At 45.0% G+C, this 17,596-nt stretch overlaps 2 protein-coding genes across 2 annotated transcripts; both read right to left on the minus strand.

Moving 5' to 3' along the window:
- Nucleotides 1-174: 174 nt before the first annotated feature.
- Nucleotides 175-14,840, minus strand: JOSD1 (Josephin domain containing 1). The gene is made up of 4 exons (XM_032836685.1): nt 14,390-14,840; nt 1,465-1,593; nt 1,165-1,359; nt 175-501 (listed from the first exon to the last, which is right to left on the minus strand). The coding sequence occupies exons 1-4, from the start codon at nt 14,572-14,574 to the stop codon at nt 402-404; spliced, it is 609 nt and encodes a 202-aa protein (XP_032692576.1). The 5' UTR covers nt 14,575-14,840; the 3' UTR covers nt 175-401.
- A 43-nt stretch (nt 14,841-14,883) lies between these two features.
- Nucleotides 14,884-16,083, minus strand: LOC116854659 (autophagy-related protein 11-like). The gene is made up of 4 exons (XM_032836739.1): nt 16,076-16,083; nt 15,740-15,974; nt 15,485-15,658; nt 14,884-15,221 (listed from the first exon to the last, which is right to left on the minus strand). The coding sequence occupies exons 1-4, from the start codon at nt 16,081-16,083 to the stop codon at nt 15,069-15,071; spliced, it is 570 nt and encodes a 189-aa protein (XP_032692630.1). The 3' UTR covers nt 14,884-15,068.
- Nucleotides 16,084-17,596: the final 1,513 nt, after the last annotated feature.

Raw genomic sequence — 17,596 nt, forward strand, 5'->3', positions numbered from 1 at the left:
GGTCCATCCAGCCAGTCACATGGGCTTTGCATGTACTGTGTCTCCAGATCAGGAAAGGGGAAGTGGAGGCAGCATCTCGAGGTGTCACAGCAGCAGTGCACTCCAGCAGCGCCTCTGTCAAGTTCTCGCAGGAATGGCGAAGATAAGCTAGGACCCACCTTTCTCCTCTCTTCCACAGGTCACCCTAAGCCCACAGAGCTCCTACCTTCCTGTCTCATGTCATGTTGGGTGGTGGTTCTCGTCACAGCCCACACGTCTGTCTGTCCTACAGCACTGTCAAATCTGAGGGGGAACCCAGTGAGATGTTTGGGGAAGTGGCAAGGGCAGACCCACTGCAGAGGCCACAGCACATGACAGAGGACTTGGGGGGCCGAGGTGAGGGAAGGTTGGGTAGCACTGCGTTACACGTCAGCCCTCCAACTCTGACGGGCCTCCACCTCTTCCGGCACCACCAGCAGGAGTTCACAGTTCTTTCCTCGCAAGTGATGTTTGAGGAATTTCCTACGGGAACAAAGGTAGATGAGAGAGAAAATGAAATGCTGGTAAAACTGCACATTCCAGTCTTGGGGCCACGTGCTCCCCAGTGACCTCATTTATGCCTTGGCAGACCTCTGACCCTCTTGGAGGGATCTGTTATTACAGGAATTCACATGTGGCTCCCCCTTCAAGCTGCCCAGCTCATTTCCACCCTGAATTTCCACTCATCCTCATATAACTGCCACCAGCATCTATTCTGTGAGGAACAGAGCTGCCCCAAAGTAATCAAGGGACTCCTCATTGTTTAAAAAATAAATAAATTTAAAAAAAAAGCTGCTTCTTTGGTCTCAGGGAAATTTAGCCCTCTCTGGTCTAAATGTCTGTCTGCCTTCTTCTGAAGTGGCAGCTAGACCAACCCGGTTGTCCAAGAGTAGACAGTGTTCCGATGCCAGTCCCACCAGACCAGAAGCCAGCGTTCTGGCTGCTGGAACGTCTCTACCAAAGGGACTTCACACCCTCACGAGCCATCAAACATACAGGCCTTTCAAGTCTGAGACCCTGATTCTAAGCAGGGTGGGGAGAGGATCCAAGGAGCTAGGATTTCGTCTCCTTTGTCAAATAACCAAAGACGGGCTCAACTTCCCCAACACAGCAAAGGAAGGAGTCCAGCCCACTCACAACGGCTACCTGAGCTCGCTCTCGCCTCCAATCCACTCGGGCATCTTCAGTTTGGAGTCGAGGTTGTAGTAGGCACCGCCCACCTCTCGGACACAGATCCAGTGCTGCCTTTGGAGAGGCAACTTCAGTGGACCCCAGCACAGGCTGGAGGGCAGGTTCATGATGAAGCCCATGACGTTCGTGAGAGCAATGGCACTGACATCCCTGCAGGAGAGAAATGGTGTCAGTTCCCCGAGGTTCCCGTCAGAAGCACCTCCCCGTTCACGCCCGAGTGCCAGTTCTCATCAAGGCGAGCCTGGTTCAGATTACCTGCGTTTGTCCCACCAGACAGCTTCATAGCCTTTGGTTTGAAGTGCTGCCATAATGACATTCACATCGTAGTTCCCATTTCCCAGCATGCTCTTCTTGTGGGGGGTCACCATGGTGTTTGGAGACAACCTACAAATGTGAAAGGAGGAGGGCTAAGATGTGTGGGTTGTCCAACCCCTCCTACTCGGCACTCCACGGCACCATCCACCACCGCCCCTGGAAGCTTCTGTCCCCCATTCAGTACAAGGTAACCACTTTTTTACCCAAGTATTAGAGTCTGGGCTTCTACTGTCCTAGAGATTACCCTTCTTTTTATGCAAAACATTTAACTCAGTAGCGGTGGGGCCTACGTGCTGTCATTCAGAAAGTCAATGGACCCAAACCATGTTCCACAAGAGGTCTCATTTATGAAACTTCCAGCCTACCTACTTCTGCAGTCTTCCTCCTTGCTGATCTTCCTGCCTTAGTATGGCCATTTTATCGTTAGAAAATAGTAACTGATATTTTCATTTGCATGGGTAGTATTTGTTGCTACTCTTTTCTTTTAAAGGTTTTTAAATTTTTTGAATTTAAATTCAATTAATTAACATATAACATTATTAGTTTCAGAAGTAGAGTTCAGTGATTCATCAGTCTTATATAATGCCCAGTGCTCATTACATCACATACCCCCCCCCTTAATGCCCATCACCCAGTTACCGCATCTCCCCACCCCTCTTCCCTCCAGCAACCCTCAGTCCACCTCCATTCATCAAGAGCCTCTTATGGTTTGTCTCCCTTTGATTTCATCTTGTTTTAGTATTTCCTCTCTTCCCCTATGATCTTCTGTTTTGTTTCTTAAATCCCACATATAACTGAGATCATTTAACGGTGTTTCTCTGCTTGACTTATTTTGCTTAACATAATACCTTCTAGTTCCATCCATATCATTGCAAATGGCAAGATTTTTTTGATGGCTGAGTTGTATTCCATTCTATATACACACCACATCTTCTTTATCCATTCATCTGTCGATGGATATCTGAGCTCTTTCCATGGTTTGGCTCTTGTAGACATTACTGCTACATCTTGTAGACATTGCCATTAACATTGGGGTACAGGTGCCCCTTCGCATCACAACACCCAGTAGTTCAATTGCTGGGTTCTGGGGTAGTTCTATTTTCAATTTTTTGAGGAACCTCCATATTGTTTTCCGGAGTGGTTGCACCAGTTTGCATTCCCACCAGCAGTGTAGGAGGGTTCCCCTCTCTCCGCATCCTTGCCAACACCCGTCGTTTCCTGACTTGTTAATTATAACCATTTTGACTGGTGTGAGGTAGTATCTCACTGTGGTTTTGATTGTATTTCCCTGATGCCAGGTGATGTTGAGCATTTTTTCATGTGTCTGTTGACCATTTGTAAGTCTTTGTTGGAGAAATGTCTGTTCATATCTTCTACCCATTTCTTGATTGGGTCATTTGTTCTTTGGGTGTTGAGTTTGATGACTTCTTTATAGATACCGGATACTAGATATTTGCAATTATCTTCTCCCATTCTGTGGGTTGTCTTTTTGTTTTATCTACTGTTTCCTTTGCTGTGCAAAAGCTTTTTACCTTGGGGCACCTGGGTGACTCAGTGGGTTAAAGCCCTCTGCCTTCGGCTCAGGTCATGATCTCAGGGTCCTGGGATGGAGCCCCGCATCAGGCTCTCTGCTCAGCAGGGAGCCTGCTTCCTCCTTTCTCTCTCTGCCTGCCTCTCTGCCTACTTGTGATCTCTGTCAAATAAATAAATAAAATCTTAAAAAAAAAAAAAAGATTGTTACCTTGATGGAAGTCCTAGTCATTCATTTTTGCCTTTGTTTCTCTTGCCTTTCGAGACATGTCTAGCAAGAAGTTGCTGTAGCCAAGGACAAAGAGGTTACTTCCTGTGTTCTCTAGGATTTTGATGGATTCCTGCCTCACATTTAGGTCTTTCATCCATTTGAGTCTATTTTTGTGCATGCTGTAAGGAAATGGTCCAGGTTCATTCTTCTGCATGTGGCTGTCCAGTTTTCCCAACACCATTTGTTGAAGAGACTGTCTTTTTTCCACTGGACATTCTTTCCTGCTTTGTCAAAGATTAGTTGACCATAGAGTTAAGGGTCCATTTCTGGGTTCCCTATTCTGTTCCACTGATCTATGTGTCTGTTTTCGGGCCAGTACCATACTGTCTTGATAATTATAGCTTTGTAATACAGCTTGAAGTCTGGCATTGTGATGCCACCAGCTTTGGTTTTCTTTTCCAATATTCCTTTGGCTATTTGGGGACTTTCCTGGTTCCATACAACTTTTAGAATTACTTTTTTCAGCTCTGTGAAAAAAGTTGATGGTATATTAATACAGATTGCACTGAATGTATATATTTCTCTAGATAGACATTTTAACAATATTTGTTCTTCCAATCCAGGAGCATGGAACGTTTTTCCATTTCTTTGTGTCTTCCTCAATTTCTTTCATGAGTGTTCTATAGTTTTCTGAGTACAACTCCTTTGCCTATCTGGTTAAGTTTATTCCTAGGTATCGTATGGTTTTGGGTGCAATTGTACATGGGATCGACTTCTTAATTTCTCTTCCCTCTGGCTCACTGGTATACAGAAACTCAACTTATTTCTGTACATTGATTTTCTATCCTGCTCCTTTACTGAATTTCTGTATGAGTTCTAGCAATTTTGGGGTTGAGTCTTTTAGGTTTTCCACATAGAGTATCATGTCATCTGCAAAAAGAGTTTGACTTCTTCTTTGCTGATTTGGATGTCTTTTATTTCTTTTTGTTGTCTGATTGCTGAGGCTAGGATTTCTAGTACTATGCTGAACAGCAGTGGTGACAGCAGACATCCCTGCTGTGTTCCTGACCTCAGGGGAAAGCTCTCAGTTTTTCCCCACTGAGAATGATAGTCACTATGGGCTTTTTTTTTTTTTTTAAAGATTTTATTTATTTATGTATTTGACAGAGAGATAGAAAGAGCACAAGCAGGAAGAGAGGCAGAGGTAGAGGCAGAGACAGAAGCAGGCTCCCTGCCAAGCAAGGAGCCTGATGCGGGGCTTGATCCCGGGACTCCGGGATCATGACCTGAGCTGAAGGCAGCCACCCAATCAACTGAGCCACCTAGGTGCCCCCGCTATGGGTTTTTCATAGATGGCTTTTATTGATATTGAGATATGTCTCTTCTATCCCTACACCTTGAAGAGTTTTAATCAAGAAAGGATGCTGAACTTTGTCAAATGCTTTTTCTGCATCTAGCGACAGGATCATAAGGTTCATTCTTATTCTTTCTCTTGTTTATGTAGTTTATTGCATTGACTGATTTGTGGATGCTGAACCAACCTTACAACCCAGGAATAAATCCCACCTGTTCGTGGTGAATAATCCTTTTAAGAGAGTCTGGAAGTTTTCCTTTCATTTTGATTTTTTTTTAATTTTTTATTTATTTTTAAAAAATTTTTTACAAACCCTTGTGTCGAGGGCTGACTTTCAATAGATCGCAGCGAGGGAGCTGCTCTGCTACGTACGAAACTCCAATCCATTTTGATTTTCTGAAACAGCTTCAGAAGAACAGGTATTGATTCTTCTTTAAATGTCTGGTAGAATTCCTCTGGGAAGCCATCTGGCCCTGGGCTCTTGTGTGTTGGGAGACTTCTGACTACTGCTTCAATTTCCTTGCTGGTTATGGGTCCTCTTCCTGTTTCAGTTTTGGTAGCTTATACATCTCTACAAATGCATCCATTTCTTCCAGACTAATTTGTTGGCATATAATTGCTCACGATATGTTCTTATAACTATTTGTATTTCTTCAGTGTTGGTTGTAAGCTCTCCTCCTTCACTCATGATTTTATTTGGGTCCTTTCTCTTTTCTATTTGTAAGTCTGGCCAGGGATTTATCAATCTTATTTTTTTTTTAAGATTTTATTTATTTAACACAGAGAGAGAGAGAGAGAGAGAGATCACAAGTAGGCAGAGCAGCAGGCAGAGAGCGGGGGAAGCAGGCTCCCTGCTGAGCAGAGAACCTGATGCAGAGCTTGATCCCAGGATCCTGAGATCATGACCTGAGCCGAAAGCAGAAGCTTAACCCACTGAGCCACACAGGCGCCCATCAATCTTATTCTTTCAAAGAACCAGCCCCTATTTTGTTGATCTGTTCTACTGTTCTTTTGTTTTCTATTTCATTGATTTCTGCTCTAATCTTTATCAATCCTCTTATCCTGCTGGGCTTAGGCTTTTTTTTTTTTTTTAAATACTCTTCTTTCTCCAGCTCCTTTACATGTAAGATTAGGTTGTGTATTTGAGACCCTTCTTGTTCCTTGAGAAAGGCTTGTGTTGCTATATACTTCCCTCTTAGGACTGCCTTTGTTGCATCCCCAACATTTATTTTCATTTTCATTTATTTCCATGAATTTTTAAAATTCTTCTTTAATTTCCTGGTTGACCCATTCATTCTTTGGTAGGATGCTCTTTAGCCTTCATACATTTGAATTCTTTCCAAATTTTCTCTTGTGTTTGAGTTCTAGTTTCAAAGCATTGTTGTCCAAAAATATGCAGGGAATGATCCCAATCTTTTGGTACCAGTTGAGACCCGATTTGTGACCCAGTATATGATCTACTCTGGAGAACGTCCCATGTACACATGAGAAGAATGTGTGTTCTATTGCTTTAGAATGGAATGTTCTGAATATATCTGTGAAGTCCATCTGGTCCAGTGTGTCATTCAAAGCCGTTGTTTCCTTGTTGATCTTCTGCTTATATGATCTGTCTATTGCAGCAAGCAGAGTGTTAAAGTCTCCTACTATTACTGTATTATTATCAATGTGTTGCTTTAATTTTGTTATTAATTGGTTTATGTAACAGGCTGCTCCCATGTTAGGGGCATAAATATTTACAATTGTTAGAACTTCTTGCTGGATAGACTCTTTTATTATGATATAGTGTCCTCCTCATCTTTTATTACAGTTTATGTCTGATGTAAGGATTGCCATCCCAGCTTTATTAGCATGATAAATGGTTTTCTACCCCTCACTTTCAATCTGTAGGTGTGTGTGCATCTAAAGCGAGTCTCTTTAAGACAGTGGCATATTGATGAGTCTTGCTTTTTTTTTTAAATCTAATCTGATATCCTGTGTCTTTTTTTTTTTTTTAAGATTTTATTTATTTATTTGACAGACAGAGATCACAAGTAGGCAGAGAGGCAGTTGGGGGGGGCGAGCAGGCTTCCCACCGAGCAGAGAACCCAATGCAGGGCTTGATCCTAGGACCCTGGGATCATGACCGGAGCCGAAGGCAGAGGCTTTAACCCACTAAGCCACCCAGGCGCCCCTCCTGTGTCTTTTGATTGGAGCATTTGGCTCATTTACATTCAGAGTAACTGCTGAAAGATATGAATTCAGTGCCTTTATATTACCTGTAAAGTCACTGTCTCTGTATATTGTCTCTGTTCCTTTCTGGTCTACTTTACTTTTGGGCTCTCTCTTCACTTAAGGGATCCCCTTTAATATTTCTTGCAGGGCTGGTTTAGTGATCACAAATTCTTTTAATTTGTTTGTCCTGGAAACTTTTTCTCTCTCCTCCTATTTTGAATAACAGCCTACCCGGAAAAAGTATTCTCGGCTGCATATTTTTCTCATTTAGCACCATGAATATATTATGCCAGTACTTTCTGGCCTGCCAGGTCTCTGTGGCTAGGCCTGCTGCCAGTCTAATGTTTGTGTCCTTGTAGGTTACAGACCTCTTGTCCCGAGCTGCTTTTAGGATTTTCTCCGTCTCTGAGATTTTCAAGTTTCACTATGTTGGGGTGCTGATGTATTTTTCCTGATTTTGAAGGGGGGTTCTCTGTGCCTCCTGGACTTGAATGCCTGTTTCCTTCCCCAGATTAGGGAAGTTCTCCAGCATAATTTACTCCAGTATACTTTCCACCCTACCTTCTTCTGGGATCCCAATTATTCTAATACCGTTTTGCTTTATGGTATCACTTATCTCTCAAATTCTCCCCTTGTGATCTTGTAGTTGTTTATGTATTTCTCAGCTTCTTTATTCTCCCATCATTTTGTCTTTTATATCTCTAATTTTCTCTTCTGCCTCATTTATCCTAGCAGTTGGAGCCTCCACATTTGACTGCATCTCATTAACAGCCTTTTTTATTTCAACTTGATTATATTTTAGTTCTTTTATTTCTCCAGAAAGGGGTTCGCTTGAGTCTTCTATGCTTTTTCCCAAGCCCAGCTAGTTCTTTATTATAATCATTACTAACTCTAGTTCCCACATCTTACATCCACACTGATTAGATCCCTGGAAGTCAGTACTGCCTCTTGTTCTCCTTTCTGAGGTGAGTTTTTCCTTCTTTGTCATTTTGTCCAGGAAAAAAAACAGATGAACAAGAGAACAAAATACTAAAATGGCAACAATGACACCAGATACTAAACAAATCAGGAGACCCAAAACTGAAGAAAAAAAGTTAAAATTAAAAAGGAAAGAGTAATATAATCAGACAGATGAACTGAACAGAGCAATACTTGGGATCCTGTGTCTATTTTGTTCTGTTAGAAAACCAGATCCCAAAATTGTAAAGAAAGAAAAACAAAAATAAAGTTAAATACAATGAAAGAACAGAATGTAATAATCATAAAAATGAAAATTTAAAAAAAGAGCTGATAAAATAACAAACTGGCTGAAAAAGGAAAGAGAAAAAATATTAAAATTGAAAGACTGAAGAATCCTGAGAAATACCCATGAATTCTATATACTATTTTCCCCTAGCCCTGGCATTTTGCAGTTCTGTGTCATCAGTAAACTTGGTCTTAGCCAGACATTTTTGCTCATTTTTTCAGGGAGGGTCCTGTTGCATTGATTCTCAGGTGTCTTTGCCCCAGGTGGAAATGCACCACCCTTGCCTAAGGCCAGGCTAAGTAAGCGGCTCTGGATTGCTCTCAGTGTCTTTTGTTCCCTGAAGGCTTTCCATGCAGCTTTAGAGACTGAGAATGAAAATGGTGGCCTCCTAATCTCTCGACCCTGGTGTTGAGAGGCCCTGGTGTTGAGAGCTCGGGGCCTCACTCCTCAGTGAGTCCTCAAGGAGAAGCAGTTGCTCCGGTCTCTGTCTGCACTCCATGCTCACCCAGTTTGTGACCAGGAGTCTCTGTCTCAGGTACACGACCCATTTTTGAGTCTTCAAACCCTGCAGACTCTTGTGGTGCACACCTGCACCGCTCCTCCCCTGGAGAGGAAGGGGGGGGGGGTCTTGTCTCGGTTCTGCCGCTCGCTGGGCCCCTGCTTGGAGAGCGGTCAGCTGACTGTGCTGCAGTTCGTGGTTTAGGGCAATCCTGGGCTCACTGATTGCAGCCAGCTTCCCCACCCCAATGCCCAGGAGCTCTGCGGCACTCAAGCACCTCCGGTCTTCCTGGGACCCCTGAGACCACACTGTCCCAGCTAGGATTCCGGCTCACCTTGCCACACAAGCATCTTTCAGACAGCGACATCCCTCACCGGAGCAGACTTAAAGTTCTGATTCTATGCTCCGCTGCCATATCACTCTCCTGGGCCAGCTTACAGAGGCTTCCTCCCCCATGGTTTATGCTCCCACGTATCGTCCCAGATTCACTTCTCCGCATCTCTTAACTTGCAGAAGGCAGTCACTTTTCTACTTGCAGAGTTACAGCTACTCTTCTTAGATCTTTGGTTGAGTCTGCAGGTGTTCAGAATGGTTTGACAGCGGTCTAGCTGAATTCCTGGGACCAGATGAGACTAAGGTCTCCTACTCCTCCACCATCTTGGACTCTCTCCTTTTTTTTTTTTTTTTTTTACAGTTTAGATGTTTTCTATTTAATGCTGGCACACTTGGTAATCATTAATCCTTAAATACTCCAAGGCATGCAGAGGCTCAGGCAGGTAACATAAATGTATGAACTGGGGCCAAATTTAAAGCAGTAGGAAACTGTAAGGCCTATATTAAACTGGAATGTATGAGCCACCTAAAGTATTTCAAACATACATCTGTATAAAATGCTTGATTAAAAAATTAAAGACAATTAAAACACAAAGAATTAACTGAGGGTGGGGGGAGAATATACCAAACAAAAGTAAACTTGCCCACCCGCCCGTAAGTCATTTTCCGCCAGGCCTTATTAGCCTTCAAGTCAAGGCAAGGGCAGCAGCTCTAAAGGCGTTTCTGGTCCTGTGATTTTGCTTTTACAGGCTTGTCACCAAGGACTGAGGAAAGGCCATCTTGAAGGAAGGGGTAGATTGCTTCCACCTTGGTGTGAAGGGGAAGAAGGGAAATGGGGTGAGTTTCTCAGGAATAAAAGTCCAGGAGGCTGTTAAGAGCCATCTCTAGAGGCGCCTGGTGGCTCAGTGGGTTAAAGCCTCTGCCTTTGGCTCTGGTCATGATCCCAGGGTCCTGGGATCGAGCCCCGAGTAGAGCTCTCTGCTCGATGGGGAGCCTGCTTCCCCGCTCCCGCCCCCCGCCCCCGCCTTTCTGCCTACTTGTGATCTGTCCATCAAATAAATAAATACAATCTTAAAAAAAAAAAATAAAGCCATTTCTAGAAAAGAATCATGACTAGGTCCACTCTAAACGCTCAAGAAATCTTACAAAAAGTTTCTTTTTTTTTAAACTTCTCGATACATAGCAAGCATATTGTTATTTTTCAAACATAAAACATTTCCTTCCACTGCTTAAACCCTCCAATGGCTCCCAAAGCACTTAAATAGTCTAGGTTACTTCCTCTCCCTGCAAGGCCCTCAGAACACTGCTGACCTCATCCCCACCTCTTTTAACACACACACCTGCTCCCTACAACTTAAACAAAACTCCTTCTTGGCACCCCTGGGTGGCTCAAATGAAAAAGAAAAAAAAAAAGTGTCTGCCTTTGGCTCAGGTCATGATCCCAGGGTCCTACTATCGAGCCCCACGTTGGGCTCCCTGCTCAGTGCAGAGCCTGTTTCTCCCTCTCCCTCTACCATTCCCTCCACTTGTATTCTCTAGCTCTTGTCTCTCTCTCTCTGCCAAAGAAAATAAATAAAATCTTAAAAAAACAAAAACAAAAAACCCTTCCCACCTGAAGACCTTTGCACACACTATTTCAGCCATGTGGAATGTTCTTCGCGCCAGATCTACACTTGGTTCGCTCCTTTATTATTTGAGTCTCAAATGTTAGTGCCTCAGAAGCTTTTTTTGACCACCTGATCTTCAGTTTCTTCCAGGCACCGTATTTTATTCCACCTGCTTTATTTACAGCCCTCGTTACTACCAGATACATCTGTTTCACACACTAGAATGACAGCAGGGGCCTTGGGTATCCTCTTGGGATTCTATCACCAGGACCCAAAGAGAGCCTGGCACACAGGAGGTGCTTAAGAAATGTTTACTGAGGGTGCCTGGGTAGCTCAGTGGGTTAAGCCTCTGCCTTCAGCTCAGGTCATGATCCCAGGGTCCTGGGATTGAGCCTCCCATCGGGCTCTCTGCTCAGCACAGAGCCTGCTTCCCCCTCTCCATCTGCCTGCCTCTCTGCCTGCTTGTGATCTCTCTCTCTGTGTCAAATAAGTAAATAAAATCTTTTTTTAAAAAAAGCGAGGAATGTTTACTGACATGTTTGCCATGTTTACTCTGCTACCCTATCTCTTTCTTTGTAAACACTGGTAGCAGACCCTTAAAAAGAGCTTGTGTGCTTGTCTCCAGAGCTAGCAAAGAAGGGGATCAGAGGACACTAAACTTCACTCTGCAACCAAATTGCATTTTACTGTAACAATAACCACCACTTATTGAAAAATTCCATGCCATGTCCAATGCAAGATACTTTTATGTGTATCTCATTTAATTTCCAAAATAAATCTATGAAGCTGTAAATTATTTCTATTTTCTAGGCTTAGAGATATTTTTTAAAGATTATTTATTTGTCACAGAGAGGGAACGGACAAGCAGGGGAGCAGCAGGTAGAGGGAGAAGCAGGCTCCCTTTTGAGCAAAGAGCCTGATGCAGGACTCAATCCCAGGACCCTGGGATCAGCGTTAGCTGAAGGCAGACGCTTAAACCACTGAGCAACCCAGGTGCCCCCATTTCATAGGTTTTATTTATTTATTTTTAAAGATTTTATTTATTTATTTAACACAGAGAGATCACAAGTAGGCAGAGAGGCAGGCAGAAGGAGAGGAGGAAGCAGGCTCCTTGCTGAGCAGCAAGTAGGTCTCAGAACTTCACCATGTGTCTTTAAATTATTAAATATATAAAGCGCAGATTACAGGGTCCAGCACATCAATGTACTCTGTACGTGTTGGCAATGATGATGATGTTTGCCCGGCCCTGGACAAAATGATTTAAATCTCTAGAGGCAAACATTCTACACCTTTTAGCCATTTACCACCACCGCACCTTTGAATGTGGCTCCTTCCACATGCTCGGGGACCTTTTAATGGGGAGGCTGGACTTCTCTGTGGTAGAAGAATGCTGGTTGTTCACTAATATCTAAAATCTCTTGTCCCTTTAGCTTGCATTAGACTTTTCCAGGGGGACCAATCTTGTTTTCATCTATTTAGATTTTAACAGCATTTTTGGCGGTGGGGAGGGAGAAGGCATACTTAACTGCAAGAACGTTTAATCACTAAACAACTGAGATGAATCTAGTGAAAATGGCTTGAGGCTGAGGATTTTGCAAACAACTCGGCAAAGCTGCTACTACATCATTTGACTTCTACATCCTTCCTTTCTCAAAGCACATATAGGATGAGATGTACAAGATCAAGACATCCATCTGTATAGCTGCATGATGATGCCCGCCCAGTTTGAGCTTTTCTCGAATTTCACATATTGAAAACTGATCCTTTTCAAACCAGTGACCTCTTCTGCCATCACTGTGGTTGTGACCACTATGTTCAAATCCTGGACTGACTCTGCCACCTTGACTCCTCTCTTCCCCATCCCCATGCTGCTGGGCCACTGGCTTTAGTTTTTCCTCAGTCCCTACCCATTTCTGTTCCAAACATGAGTCATCTCATATCCACAACGGTACTGAAACTCCACCCTGCTTTTGTATTTCTCTGTTTTTATCTGGCTAAAATCCGACTGCTCGGATGAACGTCCTCTCTACAGCATTTGTCAACATTTTTCTCCCACTTCTCCCATTATCAGCCCGATCTTCAAAAGAGCATAAAACCTTGTATCTGGGAATTTTAAATTATCTGGTTTAACCTGTCAACATTACTATTCTTTCCATTAAGATCCAAAGAGATCATCTTTTCCCTTTCAAACAGCTCTCAACTCCGGGGTTCTAATTTTACTCAAGTTCATTCTCAAGGTCTGGTCAATGTAGAGCTCTGGGCTGTACTTAGCAGCTGAGTCCTGTTCAGCCTTTCTCTACGGTGCCTAGCAGTGCTTGGCATGCGGCAGGCTGCTAGTAAATGTTTGTGTATAAAATTCCATCTTCTCTTCCTCAACTTTTCTCCCTTTCCTCTCTCCTCTGATCCCTTTCATGCATCTTTGTTTCTATTTATCCATACCAAATCTTTCCATACAAAATGCTCTATACAGAATTCCGCCTCTGGAATGGAAAATTAGTACCTTTTCTTAAGTACTGGTCTGCTATTACTTTGAAAGATGGATCTTTACCTTGTGCTGATAGCAAATTGGGGAGTGTAGTACCAATTTGCTAGTTTTAGTAGCCAGGAATAGAACCTGGTTCCACGTGAGTGTTTAGCAAATATTCAGCATTCTTTCATTCAGGGAAAACACAACTGAAAGTGCTATCCACAAACAGCAATTATCCACAAACAGCTTATAATCATAGTCCATATCTTTAGACCCCGGCCGGACCTACAAGCAGGGGGAAAGGGTACTGATGATACTATTGCTTGATGTGCCTTTCCAATACTCAGGAGGTAGCAGAGCAGGCACTGCAGAACTAATTCTCAAACCCTTTGATAAAAGAATTTTAGGGGCACCTGGGTGGCTCAGTGGATTAAAGCCTCTGCCTTCCGCTCAGGTCATGATCCCGGGGTCCTGGGATAGAGCCCCAAATCAGGCTCTCGGCTCAGCGGGGAGCCTGCTTCCCCGTCTCTCTCTGCCTGCCTCTCTGCCTGCTTGTGATCTCTCTGTCAAATAAATAAATAAATGAAATCTTAAAAAAAAAAAAAAAAAAAAAGAATTTTAGAACATCAAAGTAGAGAGAGAAAAAGATGAATTTCTATTAACCTGTCAGGCAGCATTTAACAAAATGGGTAAAAAAGGCCACAGAGAACGAAGCAGAAAGGGAAAGAGATCTAGACAGTCGGCTTCAAATCATAGTTTTGCTACTTAGAAGCCATTTGGACAAACTACCTGACTTTTCTGCCTGTTGCTCTATCAGTAAAATATCTGCTGGGGAGGGCTATAAGAAGCAACCCAGGAAAAGCACTAAGGCCACCACAGAATCTCATAGAAAAACTGATCACTGTGTATAGCTGAGCACCTTCCTTTATAAAACCCACAGCATTCCACCTCTGATGAGAGGTGACAGTGTGTACAGACCCCCTCCCCATTCCAGACTGTAACTAACCTCTTGGGGGCAGGACTTGAGAGTCAATACAGCATAGTGGTCAACAACACAGATACAAACCTGAATTCAAATTCTGCTCCATCTCTTGTCATGTTACCTCAGACAAATCACTGCACTTTTCTGAGCCCTAAGTCCATGAAATGGACACAGCACATATTCCATGGGATCCCTGAGGGGATTACACAAGATGACACAACTGAGGGATTTAGCACTGTACCTTGCCTGTGTAAGTGATCGAGAGTGACTATTTTCCCCACCTCTGTGTCCCTTACACCTGCTAACAACATCTAGCTGATATTACCTGTTGGTTTGAAGGTTTATGTAGCTGAGACATTGCCCCACCCACAGAAATTCAGAAATAGCAAGAAGTGTAAAAACGCCAAGGAGAAGGGGTCCCCTACCTCTGGAAAATCTCTTGCAGCGTTTCCCGGGTGAAGGCATTGCTGTCCTGGAAGACGTTATTGAGGGCATGCAGGGCACAAAGCTCCCTGCGCTGTTTCTCATGGTAGATTTGTGGGGGTGCTGCCTGGGGCAGCTCCAAAGATTCAGATTTGGCCTTGTCTCCTTTCCATGGCACGCAACTCATGTTTTCGTTTTAGGTTCCAGAGAGGGCTAAAAACACCCCACCCTTCCCTCCAGAGGAAGAATGTAAGCTTCTCAGTCTTTTCAGGATTCCTGAGGTCCACCTTATTTTCTGGTGTCCATGATTTATGCTTTGTCACGGAGAGAAAGGTTGGAATCAAAAGGAAAAACAAAAATCCACCTCCATCAAAAGAAAAGATCACTTTTGGATTAGTGTTATTTCGCCACCACTGTCAAAGTGCAGAATTAAAAAAAAAAAATCATAGAGAATCTAAGACCTTGTTTCCCCTCTCCCACTCTCCCCTTTAAAAAACAAAACAAAACCCACAATTTTCTTGCCGTATTTTCCTCTCTGCAAATGCCAACCAGGCCTCAATGCAGGAGGACTGAACGGAATTGGTCACATCGCTCCTTTTCTTCCATTTCTTTCAAACCGCAAACGCCACAGACTCAGGAGACAAGGCCTAAGGTGGTGGGTAAAACGCACAATTCGAGCAGCTAACGAGGGCCGGCCAGCGTGGGATCGCGGGCCGAGCTGGGGCCTCGGGGCCGGCTCTCCATCCCCTCCGGTGCGGTGGGGCCCCGCAGGGCGCGGGCCGAGGCGGGGGCGGCTCCCTCGGAGGCGCGGACTCTCACCCTCTCGCAGCGGCCCTGCGGAGGAGACAACCCCGGTCAGCTCCTGCGGTCGAAGCGACCGCCGCGAAGGACCAGGCTGGAGGGGTAAGTGGCGGGGCGGGTCCGGCCCCAGCCCGAGGGAAGGTCCTGCGCAGCGACTGGCAGGCCCGCGAGGGGTGGGGTCGGGCCCACCCGGCTCGCCCCGCCGCCCACACCCCAACCTCCCCGCCCGTCACGTGAGTGCAAGCCGGCACGCCCTCCGCCGCTGCCCCCACCCGCGCCGCGGGTCGCCCCCTCACCGCTGCCGGCCGCCACCTGGCGCTGCGGGCCGCCACCTGGGCGGCGCTCGGGCGGGCGGGCAAGCGCGCGCACCTGAGCCCGACGTCAGCGGCCCTCGCCGGGCGCGTGCTCCGGAAACGCCCTCCTGCGCCGTCCCCGCTCCCGCCCGCCGCAGCGTCACGTATGACGTCAGCCTGTCGTCAGGCGGCGCCGGCTTTAAGGCCACTGCTGCCAGCCGTCAGTTGAATGGGTGTCGGGGGGAGGCGGCCGGGTGCCGGGGTCTGGGGGCTGTGGAGCGCAGTGGCGGTGGCCTCTGGAGCTGGTTCCCGGCTCCTAGATTCGGTATTTTTCCGGGGCTGGTAGAGCGGGACGGCGCGGCCCGAGGGAGTCTCGACTCGACGCCAGCCGTTGCCCACCCCTCCCCAGGCGGCGGCGCCGTTCCGGGGCGGCGACCGGGCCTGCGGCTGCACTTCGCCAGCTTCCCCTCCCTTTTCCCTCTGTGGGCCGGGCCTCCAGCGGAGTGCTTTCGAGAACCGGACTAGCTACTCCTACGTTGACCGTTTTATATTTGTCTAGCGCGCACTTCACCAGGTGATTTCAAAGAACCTTACTGATGCATTCGGGCATAAATTGCGTTGGGTAGTGGGCTCGGCCGCCTCGCACTTCCTTGGGAGCGCAGAGGGTAAGTGCCTCGCCCGGAGTCACATTTCAGGTGGATCGGAGAGTCCTGTTTCAGCGGCGTCGAATTTCAGTGCACTACACACCGACCGCTGTCCTCTTGCCCTCGGGCTTCCACCTGGTCTCGCGGTGGCTGACACAACTTTATTCCCTGGATTTTCTCAAGGTGTTTTGTGTGTCAGGAAGGTGAAAGCCCAGTTCCGCAAGAGCTTTCTTCCCCTTTACCTACCTCTAGGTCATGTGGAAGGCATTATCTAAACTAGCTGCCCTTCTTTGGGATTTTTGTGCAGAAAATTGAAAAAAACAGATTACATAATTCAGGCATTTCTTTAACAAGACTGTCCTAACACCATTACACTCACCACAGTTACCACTTTAACACACACTTGAGTGCTTACCATATGATTGGTAGTCCTGCCCTAATCCAGACAACTTTTGGATTATTTTAAATTATTGTAATTTGTAAACCACCAAGTGTTGCAGTTATATTTTCATAAATTAGTTAATGGAGGCTTGAAACTGCTGTTCATTTATTTACTGCTAACTATGCCGTGAGATCCATGAGATAGCTGTTTCATATATGTATATATATATATATTTTTTAATTTATTATTTTTTTAGAGGAGACAACCGAATCTCAGAGTTAACTTGTTTCAGATCACACAGCTAGTAAGTAGTGGACCCAGAATTTGAACCTGAACTCTAACCCGTCTTCAGAAAGGGGATGTAAAAATGGGTGGGGAATTCCCTTCCCAAAATGTAATTTTAGATTTCTCTGTTCAAGAAGCGCCTACACTTGAGAGTTTTTTCCTGGGCAAGCCCTATAGTGAGAAGGACATGTTTTTTAGTCTACCAATAGGTGTCAGCACATTCTGAACTTGAGCTCTTTCTGGAAGAGCCAGCCGGTAAAATGGTAAATACCAACTATTCTAGAGTACTAAGGCATGATATTTGGCTTTTCTGCCAAATCAAGATTTTAATGTTTTTAACTTCTTCCTAGAGGAATATATAGGACAGTGATGAGCAATTTACCAACAAAAAAAAAACACATTCGAAGAGCTATTATCAAGACCTTTGGAGTTGAGTGACTTTTCGTCCCACATTCCCAGCTGTGTTTGTGCACATAAGACTTGATTGTGTTAAAAACAAAAATAGGTAGTTGGAAACAAGAGAAAGCAGAGGTTGCCTGTTTTTTTTCTTTCAGGTGGATCCCTGAAACCGAAGGCCATTTTGAACCTTGGCTCTTAACTAAATTCTGTGTTCCAAACCCTTAATCTTGGCTATGTTACTATCTCGATGGCTGCTCTTTCTTGATTGCTGCCTGGAACTGGTGGCCACAGCCAGCATTATGCTAGTTTTGGCTAATCCCTTATGTTATCAAGCTTTTCAGATTTTTGAGACTGAAAGGGAAAGACCCCTCCCTTTTAGGGTCTTTTAGGGAAAGACTCTAAAAC

Source organism: Lontra canadensis, unplaced genomic scaffold (genome assembly GCF_010015895.1).
Source record: "Lontra canadensis isolate GAN:19392208 unplaced genomic scaffold, GSC_riverotter_1.0 scaffold93, whole genome shotgun sequence".
NCBI lineage: Eukaryota > Metazoa > Chordata > Mammalia > Carnivora > Mustelidae > Lontra > Lontra canadensis.